General features: G+C 50.6%; 1 protein-coding gene across 13 annotated transcripts in view; it reads left to right on the top strand.

The window, feature by feature from the left end:
- The window catches only part of CIITA (class II major histocompatibility complex transactivator), a 47725-nt gene that overhangs the window by 22361 nt on the left and 8117 nt on the right, over nucleotides 1-17247 (top strand). For 12 of the 13 annotated variants that reach the window (XR_003003212.1, XM_024744593.1, XM_024744592.1 and 9 more), the window contains 12 exons: nucleotides 1346-1492; nucleotides 1731-1826; nucleotides 4213-4275; nucleotides 4444-4524; nucleotides 6823-6867; nucleotides 8152-8292; nucleotides 8692-8835; nucleotides 9994-10158; nucleotides 10743-10811; nucleotides 11843-13493; nucleotides 14398-14556; nucleotides 15239-15310. Coding sequence is in view for 11 of the 13 variants with exons in the window: in XM_024744593.1 (XP_024600361.1) it covers nucleotides 1346-1492; nucleotides 1731-1826; nucleotides 4213-4275; nucleotides 4444-4524; nucleotides 6823-6867; nucleotides 8152-8292; nucleotides 8692-8835; nucleotides 9994-10158; nucleotides 10743-10811; nucleotides 11843-13493; nucleotides 14398-14556; nucleotides 15239-15310 (2833 nt within the window). In the remaining 2 variants the exon portion in view is untranslated. Of the gene's footprint in view, nucleotides 1-1345; nucleotides 1493-1730; nucleotides 1827-4212; nucleotides 4276-4443; nucleotides 4525-6822; nucleotides 6868-8151; nucleotides 8293-8691; nucleotides 8836-9993; nucleotides 10159-10742; nucleotides 10812-11842; nucleotides 13494-14397; nucleotides 14557-15238; nucleotides 15323-17247 lie in introns of all 13 variants that reach the window. The other variant, XR_003003213.1, reaches the window with a different exon arrangement.

Raw genomic sequence — 17247 nt, 5'->3', positions numbered from 1 at the left:
ATATGTCCACATCAAATCCCTGGAACCTTGAATGCTACCTTATGTGGGGAAAAAAAGGTCTTTGCAGATGTAATTAAGTTAAGGATCTTGAGCTAATATCCTGGATTATCTGGGTGGGCCCTAAATCAATGTCCATTTAAGAGAAAGGCAGAAGATTAGGAGGTGATGTGACCACTAAGGCAGAGAATGGAGTGATGTGGCCACAAGGTCACAAGTCGAGGAATGCCATCAGTTCCCAAAGATGGAAGAAGCAAGGAAGGATTCTCCCCTGGAGCCTCCAGAGGGACCATGGCCCTGCCTGCACCTTGATTTTAGACTTCTGGCCTCCAGAACTGTGAGGGAATAAGACTCAGTTGCTTCAAGCTACTAGGAATCATACAAGATGTGCCTTTGTGTCTGGCCTCTTTCACTTATCAGGATGTTTTCAAATTTCATCCATGTTGAAGCATGTATCAGTACTTTCTTCCTTTTTATGTCTGAGTACTATTCCACTGTATGGATATACCACATTTTGTTTATCCATTTAGCCATTGATGGCCATTGAATTGTTTCCATTTTTTGGCTATTATGAAGTATGTTTTTATGCACATTTGTATACAAGTTTTTGTGTGGACACAGCCAGGGTTGTTTTGAAGATTAAATGAAGTAGAACCTAAGGCATCTGATATGTCCTCCAACAATTAATAATGAAAGATATTAGAGGAAATATGCCCCAACTCTTTCAATTTACAGATTAGGAAACTGAAGCGTGGAGAGGAGCACAGACTTGCTTGAGGTCATCCAAGGCAGGAGAGCATAACACTTAAATGCAGGTCCATGAATCAGACTGCCCAGAACTAAATCTTGGTTGGACTTGGGTTACCTTATGTAGGTCACTTCACCTCTACGAGCCTCAGTTTACTCATGTGTAAAATGAGATTAGTAATAGTACCTACCTCATACGGTTGTTGATGTGAGGATTAAATGTGCTAGACCATGTGTCTGGCACATAGTAGGTGCTCTGTACATCTTAGCTGTTATCATTCATGGTAGTGCCAGCAGCAGAACTTAGGTCTCCTGGCTCCCAGGTATGAGAGGTCTTGAATCTACACTTCTCCAGTTCCCTTTTCTGTGTCATGGGCATCTTCCCAGTGTGACTGTAGGTTCTGTGGAGGAAGGACATAGGGCTTCTTCTCCCCACTGCCCTGAGCACATAAGAGGTGCTGAATGAGAACCTTTGCTCACTTTCTTTGGCTTCTGCCAACCCTGGCCTTCACCAAGAGACCCAGCTGGAGACTGTGATAGGTGTTAATTCCCTGCATCTTTCCAACATCCCATGAGCTAACTGAGTGCGTCTCCCTTCCAGGCAGTGGACAGCACACAACCATGGAGTTGGGGCCTCTAGAAGGTGGGTACCTGGAGCTTCTCAACAGCAATGCTGACCCTTTGCATCTCTACCACCTCTATGACCGGATGGACCTGGCTGGAGAAGAAGAGCTAGAGCTCTGCTCAGGTGGGCTCTCCTCCCTCTGGCCCCTTCCAAGTCCCTCCCCACCCCTCTGCCTGCAGTAGAGATGGCAACCAGGGGAAGTCCTGGCTGTGGAATTCCGGTCAGCACCACGGACAGCTCCAACTCCCTGCCACGCTGCTCCTAATGGAAATATCTCCCAGCCCGCCCTGCCTCTCCCTCCGTCCCCACCAGCCCTCTTCCCAGATCTTTCCTGCTTCATCCAAGTGGCTTTTCCTCCCAGAACCTGATACGGACACCATCAACTGCGAACAGTTCAGCAGGCTGTTGTGTGATATGGAAGGTGATGAAGAGACCAGGGAGGCTTATGCCAATATCGGTGAGGAAGCATTATGAACCCAGAAAAAGGACAATTGAGGGAAAAGATTCTTTTATCTGTTTTGTTAATCTCACCCATTCACCAGGAGCCTCCAGGCCCTCCCTCAGAAATCGGGGCAAGGGGGGATGGGGAGCGAGGGCTAAAAGGACAGAGAATCGGGGAAAGAAGGGAGATGGAGAAAGGTAGGGAAATAGAGCCCTTCACTAATGAGCACCAGGCAAACAAATCTCACTTTTCCATCTTCTGCCTCCATTTCTATACATTTTTCTATTTGTTGCTCTTCTTTCCTTCCCACAAAGTCCATATCATATGCCCCTCCCTCCCTCCCTTTCTCCTCAGCTCCTAAGCTAAACTACTCTAGTATTTGTAATAACTACCTTTGGGGGGCACTTGTAGCCTGCAAACCACTGTGCATATTGAAGCCTTACAAAAACAAAGGAAGTAGATACTATTAGTATCTTCATTTTACAGATGAGGAAATTGAGGTTTAGAGAGATAAAGAATCTACCCAAGGCTGCATTAGAGATAGTAATGGGTAGGTCTGAAATTCAAAGTCCTTATTTTTCACCACAAGAGGGAAAGTATCTAGAGTGGGGAGGTTTGGTAAGGCTCAAGCTGAGAGGCTGGTTTGCAGCTTGAAAAAGACCTACGGTTTTCAGACAAGGGCGGAACTCTTTGGGACTCTCTGGGGAGAGGTGTTTCTGTTGTTTTTTGCGGGGGGTGAAGGAGCCCTCCTTACCAGGTTCACCACTGTCTCATACAGAGGCTTTGTTGAATTAGAAAAAGATGCCCCTTCTTCTAGAGGATGCAGCCCCCATTAAGATGTAACAGCTTGGCTATCAAAGTGAAGGCTGGATTCCTGCCCCCATTTGCCCTTTTGTCTGGGCATCCTGTACAGTGAACAACCTGCACAGATGTTCTTAGTGGCCCTTTTCCTGGCATCCCAAGAATCACATCACTTAGGAGGTCTGGCATGAACATGGCTAGACATTCCCCAACACATAGTTAATCCAGCATCATACAAGGGCAGGAAATGGAGAGGAGCAGTAACTGTATGTGTCTCAAAGATTACAGAACTGAGAACCTGCCTGCTTCCTTTCCTTCCTGGGAATTTACTTGGGAGAAGCAGAGATGTTTAGGGCTGAGAGTATTCACATTTCCTCACAACTGGAGGCAGTAATGAATGAGTTGGGCTTTTTCCCAAATCACTTAGGATTTGGGGGCTTTTTCCCCTTAGGGGCATCTACACAGGAAGTGGGAGCAAGTGGAGGAGGCAGCTTCACCCGAGTCTGTTCCTGAAGTCTCTGGTCCTGGGCATGCAGTCATCTGAGGCACCCCGAAGTATACATTGGCTTCCATTCCCATAAAATGGGAATAATAATCACACCTGCCTCATGGGATCACTGTGAGGATTGAATAAGTTTCTGTGCATAAAGTGTTTAGAGCAGGAATTTGAGAAGAGTAAGCATTCAGTAAGTGTTAGGTACCACCCCGCCACTACCATCAACACCATCATCATTATATTTACCATCATCATCATCATCATCACCACTTATGCCCTCACTCCATTCCTCACTCAGAAGCCTTTTATGGCTCCCCATGGCCTATAAAATCCAGTCCTAACTTTCCCCAACATGAAACTTTTACTGAAGACACCTATTTCTAAGAGTTTCCCAAACACCTCTCCTCACTCTGTCCCCACTACCCAGAAAGCCCTACACTTTTCACCACTCAGAATCTACCCCCACCCCCATCTTTCAAGGTCTGGCTTCAGGACCCCTTCCTCTGGGAAGCCCTCCCTGATTGCCCCATCCCACTATATACACTCTCTCCTCTTGCCATGATAACTGTCTTCCCTTTGGCTCCAAGCCATGTTCCACTTCATATAATTAAGCACCATTGATTGTCTACTGTGTACTAGCTACTGTGTTGATTGCTTTAAATACAGAGCCTCTAACCCTCACCATCCATCCCTGGGTCGTAGGTGTTATTTATCCTCATTACACAGTTGAGGAAATGGGGGCCCAGAGACGTTAAGTAACTGACCCAAGATTGTACAGCTTGTAGGGCAATTGGGGAGTAGAACTGGAATTTAAACTCAAACTCAAGGCAACTCTACTACGCTGTGTTGCACTACTTTATAGCAATAGATACATTTGTATGCATACATATCACCCCTTCAATTAGATTAAGAGCCCATGAAGTTTCAGTGTTCCTTCATTAATTTGATCATTCATTCAGCAAACATTTATTGAGCCCCAATGTGCGCTAGGTCTGGAGGGTCACGGTTCCCCGATGCCCAGCCCAAGGCCGGGCTGGGCAATAAGCATTGCCCAGTATTCGGTGAGAACTAGTTGATTGACTGCACTTTTTCTTGTCTGGGCAGCGGAACTGGACCAGTATGTCTTCCAGGATTCCCAGCTGGAGGGCCTGAGCAAAGACATTTTCAGTAAGTTGTGGGGGTCTTGGCTTTCCTTCCTTGTTCCTTGGAGAGTGCTGTAATACCTGACGACCACCTTTGATGGATGGTCAGATCATCCCCAACATAGGGACAATGGGAGCTCACCTTGGACGTCCACTGACTGTGTGTTTTGGTGTCTTTGGTTTTTCCCCGAAGTCGAGCACATAGGACTGGAAGAAATGATCAGCGAGAGTGTGGAGGTGCTGGAGGAAGCAGGACAGAAAAGTCAGAAAAGACGTGAGTGAGCCCCTCCCTGATCCGGTCTAGCCTTGCTTGACTCCCAGCCATGCCTTGGCTCTAAAACCTGTTACGGCTCCCAGTTGCTTCCCTCGTTAAGTTCTGTCTGCTCTGCCAGGCTTGTGTGTCCCACCCACCTCTTCCCTCACCACTGCTCCCTGGTGACCCAGGGAGGAAGCAGACGGCCCAGGATCAAATGGCCCCCTCTCCTGATGGGTCTCTACCTCTGGCTGTTTTGATTGCCATTTCCGAAAGGACCTCTGGGCTCTGGCTTCTCTTCCATCCTTAGTTGTCACCCCTGTATTTAAGGGAGGTCTCTTCAAGCACAGTTTTTTCCCAGCAAGATCTGGGTTTGAATCCTGGATCTGCTGTTTATAGTCTATATGAACTTGGGCAAGTACCTGCATCTCTCTGAGCCTCCTGGTCAGTCTCCCTGCCTCCTTAATCTGTCCTTACCCGGCATCCAATGTGGACTTTTAAATGCAAATCAGATCATTTTGCTGCCCTGCTAACCCTCCAATGGCTACAAAATACATACCACAAGGGCTGTTTGATCTGGCCCTTCCCACCTCTCCTAACTCACTGTGACCCACCATGCTCCAGCCATACTGGCTTCTTTCCATTCCTGTAACCCATGTATCCTTTTCAACCTCAGGGCCTTTGTACTTGCTGTTCTCTCTATCTGGAATGTCCTCCCCCTTCCCATGGTGGGCTTGGGAATCTGTTAGGTCTTGGCCAGCATGTCACCTCCTCCTGAAGGCTTTCCTAGACCAACTTTTTCCATATAAATTACCTCACTTATTTTCACCTTGTTTGTGTCTCTCCTTCACTGTTGCACTTGTCACAATTTGGACTTATTTTATTTATTGCCTTTTGCTTAGTTCCCCCACTGTGAGGACAGGGACCTTGTCTTTCTTATTACTACATCCCCAGCACCTGGCACATGGCTGGCATGCAGGAGCACCTCAATAAATATCCACTGAATGAAAATTTCCATAAAATGGGCCTAACAGTTAATCAAAAGCTTACTATGTGCCAGACCATGTGTAAACCCTGTACCTAGTTATTTAATTTGAACAGGTAAACAGGTGCATGGCATAAAAATTCAAAATGTGTAAAAAATATTCAGTGAAAAAAAATCTTCCTCCCATCCTTTTCCCCCAGTCCCTCATTTTCCCTCCCTGAAGACAACCTATGTTGCCAGTGCCCTTTTAGTCTTGTTAGGAATATCCTATTTGTCTAAAAGCCAGCTCTTAAAAAAAATTTTTTTTTCACACAAATGACCACATTTTACCTACACTCTTTCTTCTTTTAACATGTCTGGGAGGTTATTTTCTTAGCACTAATGGAAAACACATGGTCCTGCCTCCAGGAATTTCCCTTTCTTTCTATTTTTTTCCTTCCTTTCTTCCTTTCTTTCTTTCTTTATTTCTCTCTCTCTCTCTTTCTCTTCCTCTCTTTCTCTTTTATTCTTCTTCCTCCTTTCCTTCCTCCCTCCTTCCCTTCCTTCTTTCTTCCTTTCTTTTCGTTTCATAAACATTTCCCCTAATATTTTATTATGAAACATTTCAACATACAGCAAAGATGAAAGAGCTGTACTACAAAAAACCATATGCCCCTCACTTCCATTCTACCGTCAGTGTTTGGCTATAGTGGTCTTAACGCATCTCTAGCCATCCCTCTATTCATCCACCCATCCGACCATTTTATTTTTAGAACATTTCAAGGTAGACTGCAGACACCAGTACTGCCCCATATGTCCTTCAGCATCCTTGTTATTTTTAGGGCTGTGTGGTATTTCACACAATCAACCACAATTTGGTTCATCAGCCTCTTGCTAAGGGACACATAGGGGTTTTCTCAGTGTGTTACATGCTTGATACTCACTCAACTGATTTCCAATGCATTCCTGCGAAGTGGGAATCACTGCCCCCATTTCACAGATGAGAGATCAAAGGCTCAGAGAGGCTGTGTTACGGAGACACACAGCTAGGAAGGGACCAAAAGCAGGGTTTTTTTAATTTTTAGTATTATTTTTTTAAACTCAAACTCATCTTGTGTCCCCTCTGTGGCTCTGCCTCTCCCAGTGCCTCACTGTCCTGGGTGCTTCAAGATGGGTTTGGGCTCAAGCAAATGAGTAGGGGCAGAAATTGTTGGGGGCTGGGGAGGGAAAGGGACCCCCAAGGCCACTTCCCAGCCATTTAAGGCAATTCTATAGGGCCTGCTGGGGTCCACAAGCCCCTCCTGGCTTGGAATACCCCTTCCCTGGGGCTGATGACCATAGTGTTCTCTCTGCAGCCTTCCCAGAGGAGCTGCCTGTGGATCTGAAGCACAGGAAGCTAGGTGAGCAAGGCGGGTGGGTCCTGGGAGATTGATGGGCAGGAAAGCCAGGGCCTCCTCAGGCCCGCATGTAAACTGGCATTTGAAAGCCGGGGCTCCGAGAGGTGAAGCCACTTTTCTGAGATCACACAGCAAGTGAGAGGTGGATTTGAGATTCAAACCAAAATCATGATTCCATAGCCCGTGCTCTGAAGTTCAGGGACTGCTGGGAGATTCAGCTCCTCCTACAAAGCCTCTCCCCTAACACCTCCCTCCTCTTAACTCTGAGTCAGAGCTGAGACCCCACCCTACCACCACCACCTAGTTCCACTGCCCCTCCAGGCCACATGTCTCCTTTCAGAGTGTAGAGTCACCTCGGATCAGCTAGTCACCCAGTGCCCTCCCACCCTCCGTAGAGCCCCCATGCCTCAGTGAGCCTCTTCCCCCATACTCATCAGTCCCGCTCCCCTCCCACTCAGTTGTTATTGCAAAGGTTGGGCAACCAGCCCCTCTGCGGGAACAGACTGAGGAATGAAAGCCTCATAGTCCGATGGAGGAAGCCTGGTCCCTGCCCTCAGAAAGTTCTAATCTGATGGAGAAGACAGGGACCCTGTCCATGAAGACCCCAGGATGATGGAGAAATAGTCTGTGTCTTCAGGGAGCTCCCAATCTGATGGGGGAGGCAAGTCTCCACCCTCCTAGGGCTCCCAATTAAATGGAGGAGATAAACTCCTGCCCCAGTCTGATGGGCAGTGCTTGGGGCCTCTTAGGGGGCCGGGGGCTCAGTGACTGGCTGTCTCCACCCTCCTAGGGCTCCCAATTAAATGGAGGAGATAAACTCCTGCCCCAGTCTGATGGGCAGTGCTTGGGGCCTCTTAGGGGGCCGGGGGCTCAGTGACTGGCTGTCTCCACCCTCCTAGGGCTCCCAATTAAATGGAGGAGATAAACTCCTGCCCCAGTCTGATGGGCAGTGCTTGGGGCCTCTTAGGGGGCCGGGGGCTCAGTGACTGGCTGTAGAAGCTGGTAGGGGCCTGGGCTAACAGCCTATTCATAGGTCTATCCCACCCCTAGCTCTCCATGGCAGGAAGCTCTCAGGGCCCAGTCACAAAGAGGAGGCTGGGGGTAGAGGGCTGCCTGACACAGAGCAGTTGCTGATAAAACCAGCTTCACCCAGGGCAGAGAAGAGGACAGGAGTTTCCTTCCACTGCCAGTAGAGATCTGCTCCCAGAGCGCTCCCTACCCTGGGAAGGCCCCTGCAAGCACCCACCCAGATCTCACCCAGCCTCTAACATTGGCCCTTCCTCACAGCTGAGCCCCTAGCCATGCCCGTGGTGACTGGTGCTTTCCTGGTGGGGCTAGTGAGTGACTCCTCAGCTCAGCCCTGCCCGTCACCACCTGCTCTGTTCAACAAGGAGCCAGCATCCAGCCAGACCCAGCTGAAGGACACCGGTATGTTAGGGGGCTTGGAGAGGGTGGGCTTCCCCACTCCCCAGAGGCAGGAGCCACCAGGGACAGGAATTCCTCCCCCTACTAGTGTCCCCCACTTCTGTCCCAGCCAATGCCATCCTCAATGTCCCCATCAACCCAGTCTGTGCCAGAAAACATGCCCTGGAAGGAAACACATTCCTAGGAGACACAGCAGGGAATCCCCGCCAATTAGGGAATTCACCCGCCAGCCCTATGCTTTCATCAACTGGGAACTGAGCACCCTCTCTGCGCCAGCAACACCACCACAGGCAAGCAGACACAGCTGTGGCTCTCTGGAAGACTGGAGCCCTTTAGAAGGGAGTCAGCTGTTAATTAAGATGTTAATGGAGAATCCCACCTCACGGCCTTTGTCTCTTGCAGTGCCCCCTTCCAGTTCCTTGTTGAGCTGCCTGAGTCTCCCTGCTGGACCCATCCAGATCATCCCCACTCTCTCCACTCTGCCCCAGGGGCTCTGGCAAATCTCAGGGGCTGGGACAGGGATCTCCAGTATACTCATCTACCAAAGTGAGTATGCGAGGCCGGGCTCCCCACCCCCTCTGCCTGTGACCTGACTACTCCCTGATCCCATCCCCCCTCCATCCCACCCCTGTCCCAGATATTTGGCAGTTTTAGCCTAGCACCTTCTCATGATCCTCCTTCCCCAGAACACCCATCTCTGTCCCCATTTCCCAAAAATCAAAACGGAGGAGCAGAGCTCCCCAACGTGGTCTGGGTGAGTGATACACCAAGTGGCTAAGTGGCATTTTTTGGGTCACTTTCCCCGAGTAAGCCTTAGTTTCTCCTTTTTTATCAAAAAAAATTAAACTTTATTATATTTTAAAATCACAGCATCGGGACTTTCCTGGCAGTCCAGTGGTTAAGACTTTGCCTTCCAGTGCAGGGGGTGTGTGTTCGATCCCTGGTCTCAGAGCTAATATCCCACATGCCTCATGGCCAAACAACCAAAACAAAACCTGAAGCAATACTGTAACAAATTCAATAAAGACTTTAAAAATGGTCCACATCAAAAAAGAAAATCTAAAATAAAAGCATAACATCAATGCATGCTCATTAACAAACCAAGCAATAAGAGGTACTTACAAGAGCTACTGAGTCTCTCCCTCACTCTTTTAGTATACCGTTGTGAACAGTTTGGTATGCATCCTTGCATAGCTTTCTCTGAATTGCCTTGTTTCCAGGTCAGTAAAATGGTCCCTGCTGACCTGCCACATTGAAAGGTTGTGAATTGTCCAAGGGAAGGCATGTTGGTCTCTAAGGGATGGGAGAGAGAATGAGGCTAAGGGGGATACTTCCACTCAATTCAAGAGCATCTTTTGAAGGTTGCATGCCAGTTTTTGTATAATGCACTGGTGCCCCAGGAGCAAGAGGGTGTTCTGGGCATCCAGGAAAATGAGTACTGACCGCAGAGTGGGAAAAGTGCTGTATAGCACTTGCCCTAAGCTCCCTATGAGCTGATTGTGTCCATTTCGCAGATGGGAAAACCAAGGCTCTGGGAGCCTAGTTGTAACTCCAGAGCTCTTTCCTCAACTTCGGCCTGAAATTTCTTCCTCTGGAAGTTCCCCTCACCTTTCCCCAGACTCCCAGCCCTACAGCCTGATTTGGGAAGGGGGTGACCCAACTGGGCTCCTTGTTGTTTCTGAACTCCTTGCCCTCCCCATGTAGGTGAGATGCCCCAGGCCCGCCAAACACCCGCCTCCAGCAGCACAGCTGTCCACAGCCTCCCGAAGTCCCCAGACCGGCCCGGCTCCACCAGCCCCTTTGCCCCATCGGCAGCTGACCTCCCCAGCATGCCTGAACCAGCCCTGACCTCCCGTACAAACCTAACAGGTAAGAATCAGCAGGACCTGTGAGAGTTACTGGAAGCAGAACTGAGGCCCTGGGGGAAGGGATTGCCTCAGACAATGAGGTCCACAAACAGAGCTGCCTGCAGACACGGGCAAGTTGTGTTTTTGTGTAAAACAGGGCAGGGAGGGTCTCCAGGGAGGGGGGATACATGGGAGGGTTGGTGAGGGGAACAATTGGAGAATCCATGCCAAACCTAAACAGGGCCACCAGCCTTCACCATCTTGTTACAGGAAAACAGGCTCAATGCAGCCAGATCTTCTGAATTGTCAGCTGGCAGGCGGACTCTCAACCACTGCACCACCAAGGAAGCCCTGGAGATCTTGATTTTAACATAGATATTGTGATTTTTAAAACACTGGTGAAAATTTTAAAAGTACAGCTGGCCAAAAAAAGACATCTTTGAGCAGGATACAGCCTCGGGTCACCACCTGGTAACCTCCACCTTGCGGAGACTCAGCCCACATCAGCTCTGACCTTGCGATACTCAGAGGACTGATGCGCCAGAGGGAGGGAGGTCCCTGGGGCGCCCCTCACCCTAACTCTGACACTGGCTTCTTCCCCTCCAGAGGATGAGATGTCCACCACCCAATGCCCAGCAGCTCACGAGGCATCCAGCAAGCTTCCCAAGTGGCCTGGTGAGTGGTGGCAGGGTCCCTCTGCCTGGGTGCTGGAGGCTTCCTGTCACTCATTCACCCAACACTTATTCAATCCCTCACTTGTTGGCTCATTCATTCATTCATTCACTTGCTCATTTGATCCCACCATCTCAGCATTCATTCCGCCAGTTATACCTACACTTAGAGCAACATTTACTGAGGACCTGCCCTTCATAAGCCCATGCTAGGTGTTGACATCTTGTTTGTGAGGCTGAGAGAATGAAACAGGGAAGGGTGGGTGATTGGGAGAGTGGGTGAAGGCAGGAGTGGATGATGGGTGTGGGAGAGATGGAAGGTGGGAATGAAAGGGCAGCTGAGAGAATGGCCAGACGACTGAGTCTGACTCTGTTCCAGGTACACTTCCAGGCACATGAGATGTAGTCAATCACTAAAGTTGTAAACGGGGACTTCCTTGGTGGTCCGGTGGTTAAGACTGCGCTTCCATTGCAGGGGGCGCGGGTTTAATCACTGGTCAGGGAACTAAGATCCCGCATGCCTCCCGGGATTGTTTGCGGCCAAAACAAACAAAGTCATAAACAACCCCAGTATGATCCCCATTTTACAGATGAGGAAACTGAGGGCTAGTGGGGTATATCACATGCTCAACGTAACAGTAATAAGTGGTGGAGCTGGAACTTGAACCAGAAACCTGGATTCCACTATCTTAACTCTTAACACCACCAACCCCACCATGACCTCCCTATGGTCAGTGAACAAAAGAAGAAGGTGAGTGAGTAAGTGAACAAAAGAAGAAGGTGAGTGAGTAAATGAAAGAGTGGACAGATAATCAAGTGAGAAGATGAGTGAATGAATGGGTGTAGGAATGAATGAATGAGTGTCTGGGTAATTGAAGGAGGCAGCTAATCAAGAAGGCAGTCGGGGAAGACTTTGACGAATGGATGAACAAGCTAGTGATGGTGGCCGGGCTGGCCACTCTGCTGCCCTCACAGTGGCGAGTCCTGCCACTAGCATCCTCCTCTCCCCCACCCCATACCCTTTGACATGTGCAGAGAGTGTGGAACAATTCTACTGCTCGCTACGGAACAAGTACCAGGCTAAGCCTGCAGGCCCGGAAGGCATCCTGGTGGAGGTGGACCTGGTGAGGGTAAGGCTGGAGAGGAGCGGCGGCAAAAGCCAGGACAGAGAGCTGACCACCCTGGACTGGGCAGAGCGGCAGCCGGCCCGAGGAAGTCTGGGCAAGGTGCTGCTGGCCTCTAGCAACCACCGGCGGCCACGTGAGACGCAGGTGATCGCCGTGCTGGGCAAAGCAGGACAGGGGAAGAGTCACTGGGTCCAGGCCGTGAGCTGGGCCTGGGCCTGCGGCCAGCTGCCACAGTACGACTTTATCTTCTGCATCCCCTGCCACTGTTTGGACCGTCCGGGGGACACCTACCGCCTGCAGGATCTGCTCTTCTCCCTGGGTTCACAGCCACTGTCAGTGGACGACGAGGTCTTCAGTTACATCTTGAGGAGGCCCGACCGCATTCTGCTCATCCTGGATGCCTTCGAGGAGCTCGAAGCCCAAGACGGCTTCCTGCACAGCACGGGCGGACCCATGTCAGCAGAAGCCCGCTCCCTCCGGGGGCTGCTGGCAGGCCTCTTCCAGCGCAAGCTGCTGAGCGGCTGCACCCTGCTGCTTACAGCCCGGCCCCGGGGCCGCCTGGCCCAGAGCCTGAGCAAGGCCGACGCTCTGTTTGAAGTGGCCGGCTTCTCCGCCCAGCAGGCCGAGACCTATGTGATGCGCTACTTTGAGTGTTCGGGGACCACCGAGCACCAAAAGAGAGCCCTGGCGCTCCTCCAGTCCCAGCCATTTCTCCTGAGTCACAGCCATAGCCCCACTGTGTGCCGGGCTGTGTGCCAGCTCTTGGAGGCCCTCCTGGAGCTAGGTGATGAGGCCCAGCTGCCTTCCACGCTCACGGGCCTCTATGTTGGCTTACTAGGCCCAGGAGCCCGTGACAGCCCCCCAGGGGCCCTGGTGGGACTGGCCAGGCTGGCCTGGGAGCTGGGCCGCGGTCACCAGAGCAGCCTGCGGGAGGGCCAGTTCCCATCGACCGAGGTGAGGGTCTGGGCTGTGGCCCAAGGCTTGGTGCAGCCCACCCCGGGGGCCCCGGAGACCAAGCTGGCCTTCTCCAGCTTCCTCCTGCAATGCTTCCTGGGGGCCGTGTGGCTGGCTCTGAGCAGCGAAATCAAGGACAAGGAGCTGCCGCAGTATTTGGCATTGACCCCGAGGAAGAAGAGGCCCTATGACAACTGGCTGGAGGGCGTGCCGCGCTTTCTGGTCGGGCTGGTCTTCCAGCCTCGTGCCTGCTGCCTGGGAGCCCTGGCAGGGCTGGCGGGCTCCACCTCAGCGGACAGGAAGCAGAAGGTGCTCACCAGGTACCTGAAGCGGCTGCAGCCTGGGACGCTGAAGGCGGGGCGGCTGCTGGAGCTGCTGCACTGCGCCCACGAGGCGCTGGATGCTGGGCTTTGGCAGCATGTGCTGCAGGGGCTCCCGGCCCACCTCTCGTTCCTGGGCACCCGGCTCACACCTCCCGACACCCACGTGCTGGGCAGCGCCTTGGAGGCGGCGGGCCGAGACTTCTCCCTGGACCTCCGCAGCACTGGCGTTGACCCCTCTGGACTGGGGAGCCTCGTGGGACTCAGCTGTGTCACCCATTTCAGGTGGGGGCCGGGGGCAGGAGAGTGGGCTTCTTTGCCTTGGGCACCTACAGCGGTCTTGGTGCTGTGCCCAGTGCTGACTCTGTGGGGTCTCATTTAGCATGAATGGCAGCCAGATGGGGGCAGAAGTGATTCTATCCTTTTTTAAGATGAGGAAGCCAAGGCTCAGAGGGGTACGGTAGCTTGCCCAAGGTCACACAGCCAGCATCATTCTTTCAACCATTATTTGAAGGCTGGCCTTATGACAGGCGCTGGGCCACGTCTAGAATCCAAGACTGACCTGGGTTTGAATTTGTTTTCTTCTCTCCATCCCCTGATCAAGCCACCGTTTTGTCATGGTTAGATTAAAGCCATAGCCTCCCCTGACCTCCCTGCCTCCATTCTCCTCTTCCACGCCACTTTATATTCAACCATCAGCACACATCTCCCTAGAAATTGCATCTGATCATATTCCATCCTTCCTTACAATCTTTCAGAGGCACCCCACCTCCCTCAGGATGAAGTCAAAGTTCCTTAATTTAAATTAAGGAATCTAAATCCTTCAGTGATCTGTTTGATCATTTAAGCCTAATCTCCAGAGAATCTCTGCCACCTTCCCCCTAAGCATACTTTACCCAAGCTGTAAGGTCTACACCATTGTAGTGGTTCAACTGAGAATTTAGCACTGAGCTTCCTGGTAGCCAAAGCAAAAAGGGAAATAAAACCACTGGGAGAGTTGAGAAAAAGGAGGAATTGATAAAGGCTTGAGTGGTCATGGAAAACTTTCTAGAGGAAGTAGGGGTTAAGTTGAGGAAGGAAAATATCTGAATAGGTAGGAGGTCCCTTCATGGAGCTGCCACCCCCACCACCCCCCACATTATGGTCTAGCTCAGTCACCATGACTGGGTCTGAAGCCCTTCCTCCACAGGGCTGCCTTGAGTGACACAGTGGAGCTGTGGGAGTCCCTACAGCAGCATGGGGAGGCCAAGTTACTCCGAGCAGTGAAGGAGAAGTTCACCATTGAGCCTTTCAAGGCTGAATCCATGAAGGATGTGGAAGACCTGGGCAACCTCGTGCAGATCCAGAGGTGAGAGGGAAAGGGCATGGGAGTTGGTCCAGACCATGCAGGACCTAATATTAAGTTTGCTATTAACACTTCTTCCTCTTTTGGGGGGACCTCCCCTGCTCCCCGCCAGCCAATGACCATCCAAAATCTCTCACTGCAGTCACCACCCAGGCAGAGTCCCTAAGATTTATCACTCTGTCCACTTCAGAACTTGCCATCATGTACCCAATTCTTTCTCAGCTAAAGCCAAGGAGATATTCTCTCCTGCTAAGAGTTCATAAGCTGCCTTCTGTATCTAGTAACACAAATGACACCTATGGCCACCTTTTGAGGCAGCCAGGACCAGTATCATTCCCATTTTCTAGATGGCAGAGGTCTAAGGTTCAAAGGGCAAAGGAAACATGACCACAGAGCAACTGTCTTTCCCTCATTCCTTCATCATACATTGTTTGAGCACCTACTATGCGCTGCCTGGGATGGGTGTGGGTAATGCCTCCTCTAAGGCTCTTTTCCGTGAAACACACAGTAATGCCTTAATAATATCCTGTCCTGAGGTTTTTCTTTTTAACAAGGGGACAACAGTAGCCCAAGGAAGGCAGTCCTTCTGGGGAATTTTGGGCACTGGGGCGGGCATCCCCCCTAGGAGGGGGCTCCATGACAGGTGAGGAGCCAGCTCTTCCCTAACATTGCCCGTTCTCTCCAGGACAAGAAGTTCCTCTGAAGACACGCCTGGGGAACTCCCTGCCATCCGAGACTTAAAGAAGCTGGAGTTTGCGTAAGAAAAGGGGTAAATTGTCTCGGGTCCCCACGAGGTTTCTCCTCTGGCATTAGCTGGGCTTGTGCCACCAGAATGGAGATGGGTCCTCAGAATCACTCTTACCCTCTTGCCCCACCACTCTGGAAACCAGCTTCCAGCAGCTGGGGCATGGCCGGTCTGGGCTAGTCCTGGAGGTTCTCGGGGGTGAAGCTAACTTGCCCATTTGCTGGTGAGCAAATACATACTCATTCGCATCCACTCATTCAACAGACCTACTCATATGACCGAGGCCACTGTTCTCAATGAGCTTGCTGTCCAGTGTAAATAGACAATTACCACCTGCTGTGATTAGTGGCCAGAAACTCAAGGGCTGTGAGCGTGAAGACTTAGGGGAGGTCAAGATGACTTCCTGGAAGAAGAGACTGAAGCATTGAAGCTTGACAAAGAAATAGGAATGGACCATGCTGGGTGGAGATATTATCCCCCCACTGTACAGAAGCAGACACTGAGGCCTTGAGAGTGTAAATTGTTTGTCCAGAGTCACAAATGTCAGGTCAGCCTGGCTGTTGCTCCAACAAACAAAAAAGTAAATTCATGGTAGGTCCTTGTTAGGGATCTAAAATCATCCAACGATTAAGAAGGAATTACTAAACAACTACAGTGTACTCAGTGCCATAATCTTCTTAATTTCAAGAGCCACTCTGGGAGATAGTCATTATCATCCCCATTTTACAGATGAGGAAACTGAGGCCTAGTGAGGTTAAGTAACTTGTCCAAGGTCCCCAGCTGGTCACCCACAAGCTGTCTGCTCTTCCTGATCACAGCTACCCCTGTGGCCCAGAAAAAGCCAAGCGTTTCTTCTTTTGAACAGCGACAAGAGGCCAAATTTGTGCAGAGGTGAAAAATATTGCTGAAAAGAGGAACTGTGTGAAAACAATCACCAAGGGCCCCTTCTGGCTTTGAATTATTTTTAGCTTAAAAAGCCCCTAATTCAAGGTCGGAACTGTGCTCTGGGGAACAGCAGCCGTGGGGTAGAACAGCCCAGAACCCGGAGAGTGGCCACCTGCAGGCCAGAAGCCCTGAGAAAGTTCTGAGGAAAGAAGGAAGGAAGGAAAGGACTATTTTGGGCGTGAGACTGGCAGCCACCATGCCGGGCACCCTGTAGATCTCCTGTGCATGTAGATTAGGCCCCTCAACCGCTCAGAACCCTGCAGGGGCTCTGCTGGTGGACTATTCTCCCCTGATTCAGCCCCCATTTACCTCTTCACCCTCGCCTCCTGCACTCTTTCCAGCCACGTGGGTCCTCTTAATGGTTTTCAACCTCACTAGGCACGGTCCGACCCCTGGGCCTTTGCACTGGCTGTGCCTTCCACCCAGGACACTCTTCCCCAGGTATCAGTATGGCCCACGCCCTCACTTTCTTCTAGTTTTCAGTGAGAGAGGCCTTTTCTGACTCCTGTATTTAAAAGTACAGCTCTGCCCTGCTCACACTGTGCTTTTCTCTGTATCAATTATCTCCCACACCAGACAGTTTACCAATTTCTTTGATTATCTGTCTTGGCCCCTGGAATGTCAGCTCCACGAGGGCAATGATTTTTGTCTGTTTTGTTCATGGCTGTCTGCGTGACAGGCTTGCTGGGCCTGGCACACAGTAGGCAAGCAATCAATATTTGATAAATGAATTCTTTAATCTTTCCAAAAACCTCCTAAGATTGGGGCTAAATTTGAGAAGATTGAGACTCAGAGGTTAAGGGATTTGCCCAAAAAGCCCCACAGAAACGAAGTGGTAGAGCCTAGATTCAAATCAGATTACGGATTCCCATCTTGTGACCTTTCGTTGAGGCTAGTAGTTCCCAGACTTTGGGGTTTCAAAGACTGAGAATATTTCAGAGTGAATTTCAGTGACTATGTGCAGTTACCATCTTTTAATTTGTATCAAGTATGTTCATTCAAAC

Source organism: Neophocaena asiaeorientalis, unplaced genomic scaffold (genome assembly GCF_003031525.2).
Source record: "Neophocaena asiaeorientalis asiaeorientalis breed wild unplaced genomic scaffold, Neophocaena_asiaeorientalis_V1.1 scaffold91, whole genome shotgun sequence".
Lineage (NCBI taxonomy): Eukaryota > Metazoa > Chordata > Mammalia > Artiodactyla > Phocoenidae > Neophocaena > Neophocaena asiaeorientalis.
Note: the sequence above shows the minus strand (reverse complement) of the source record. Positions and strands in the feature narration are given on the sequence as shown.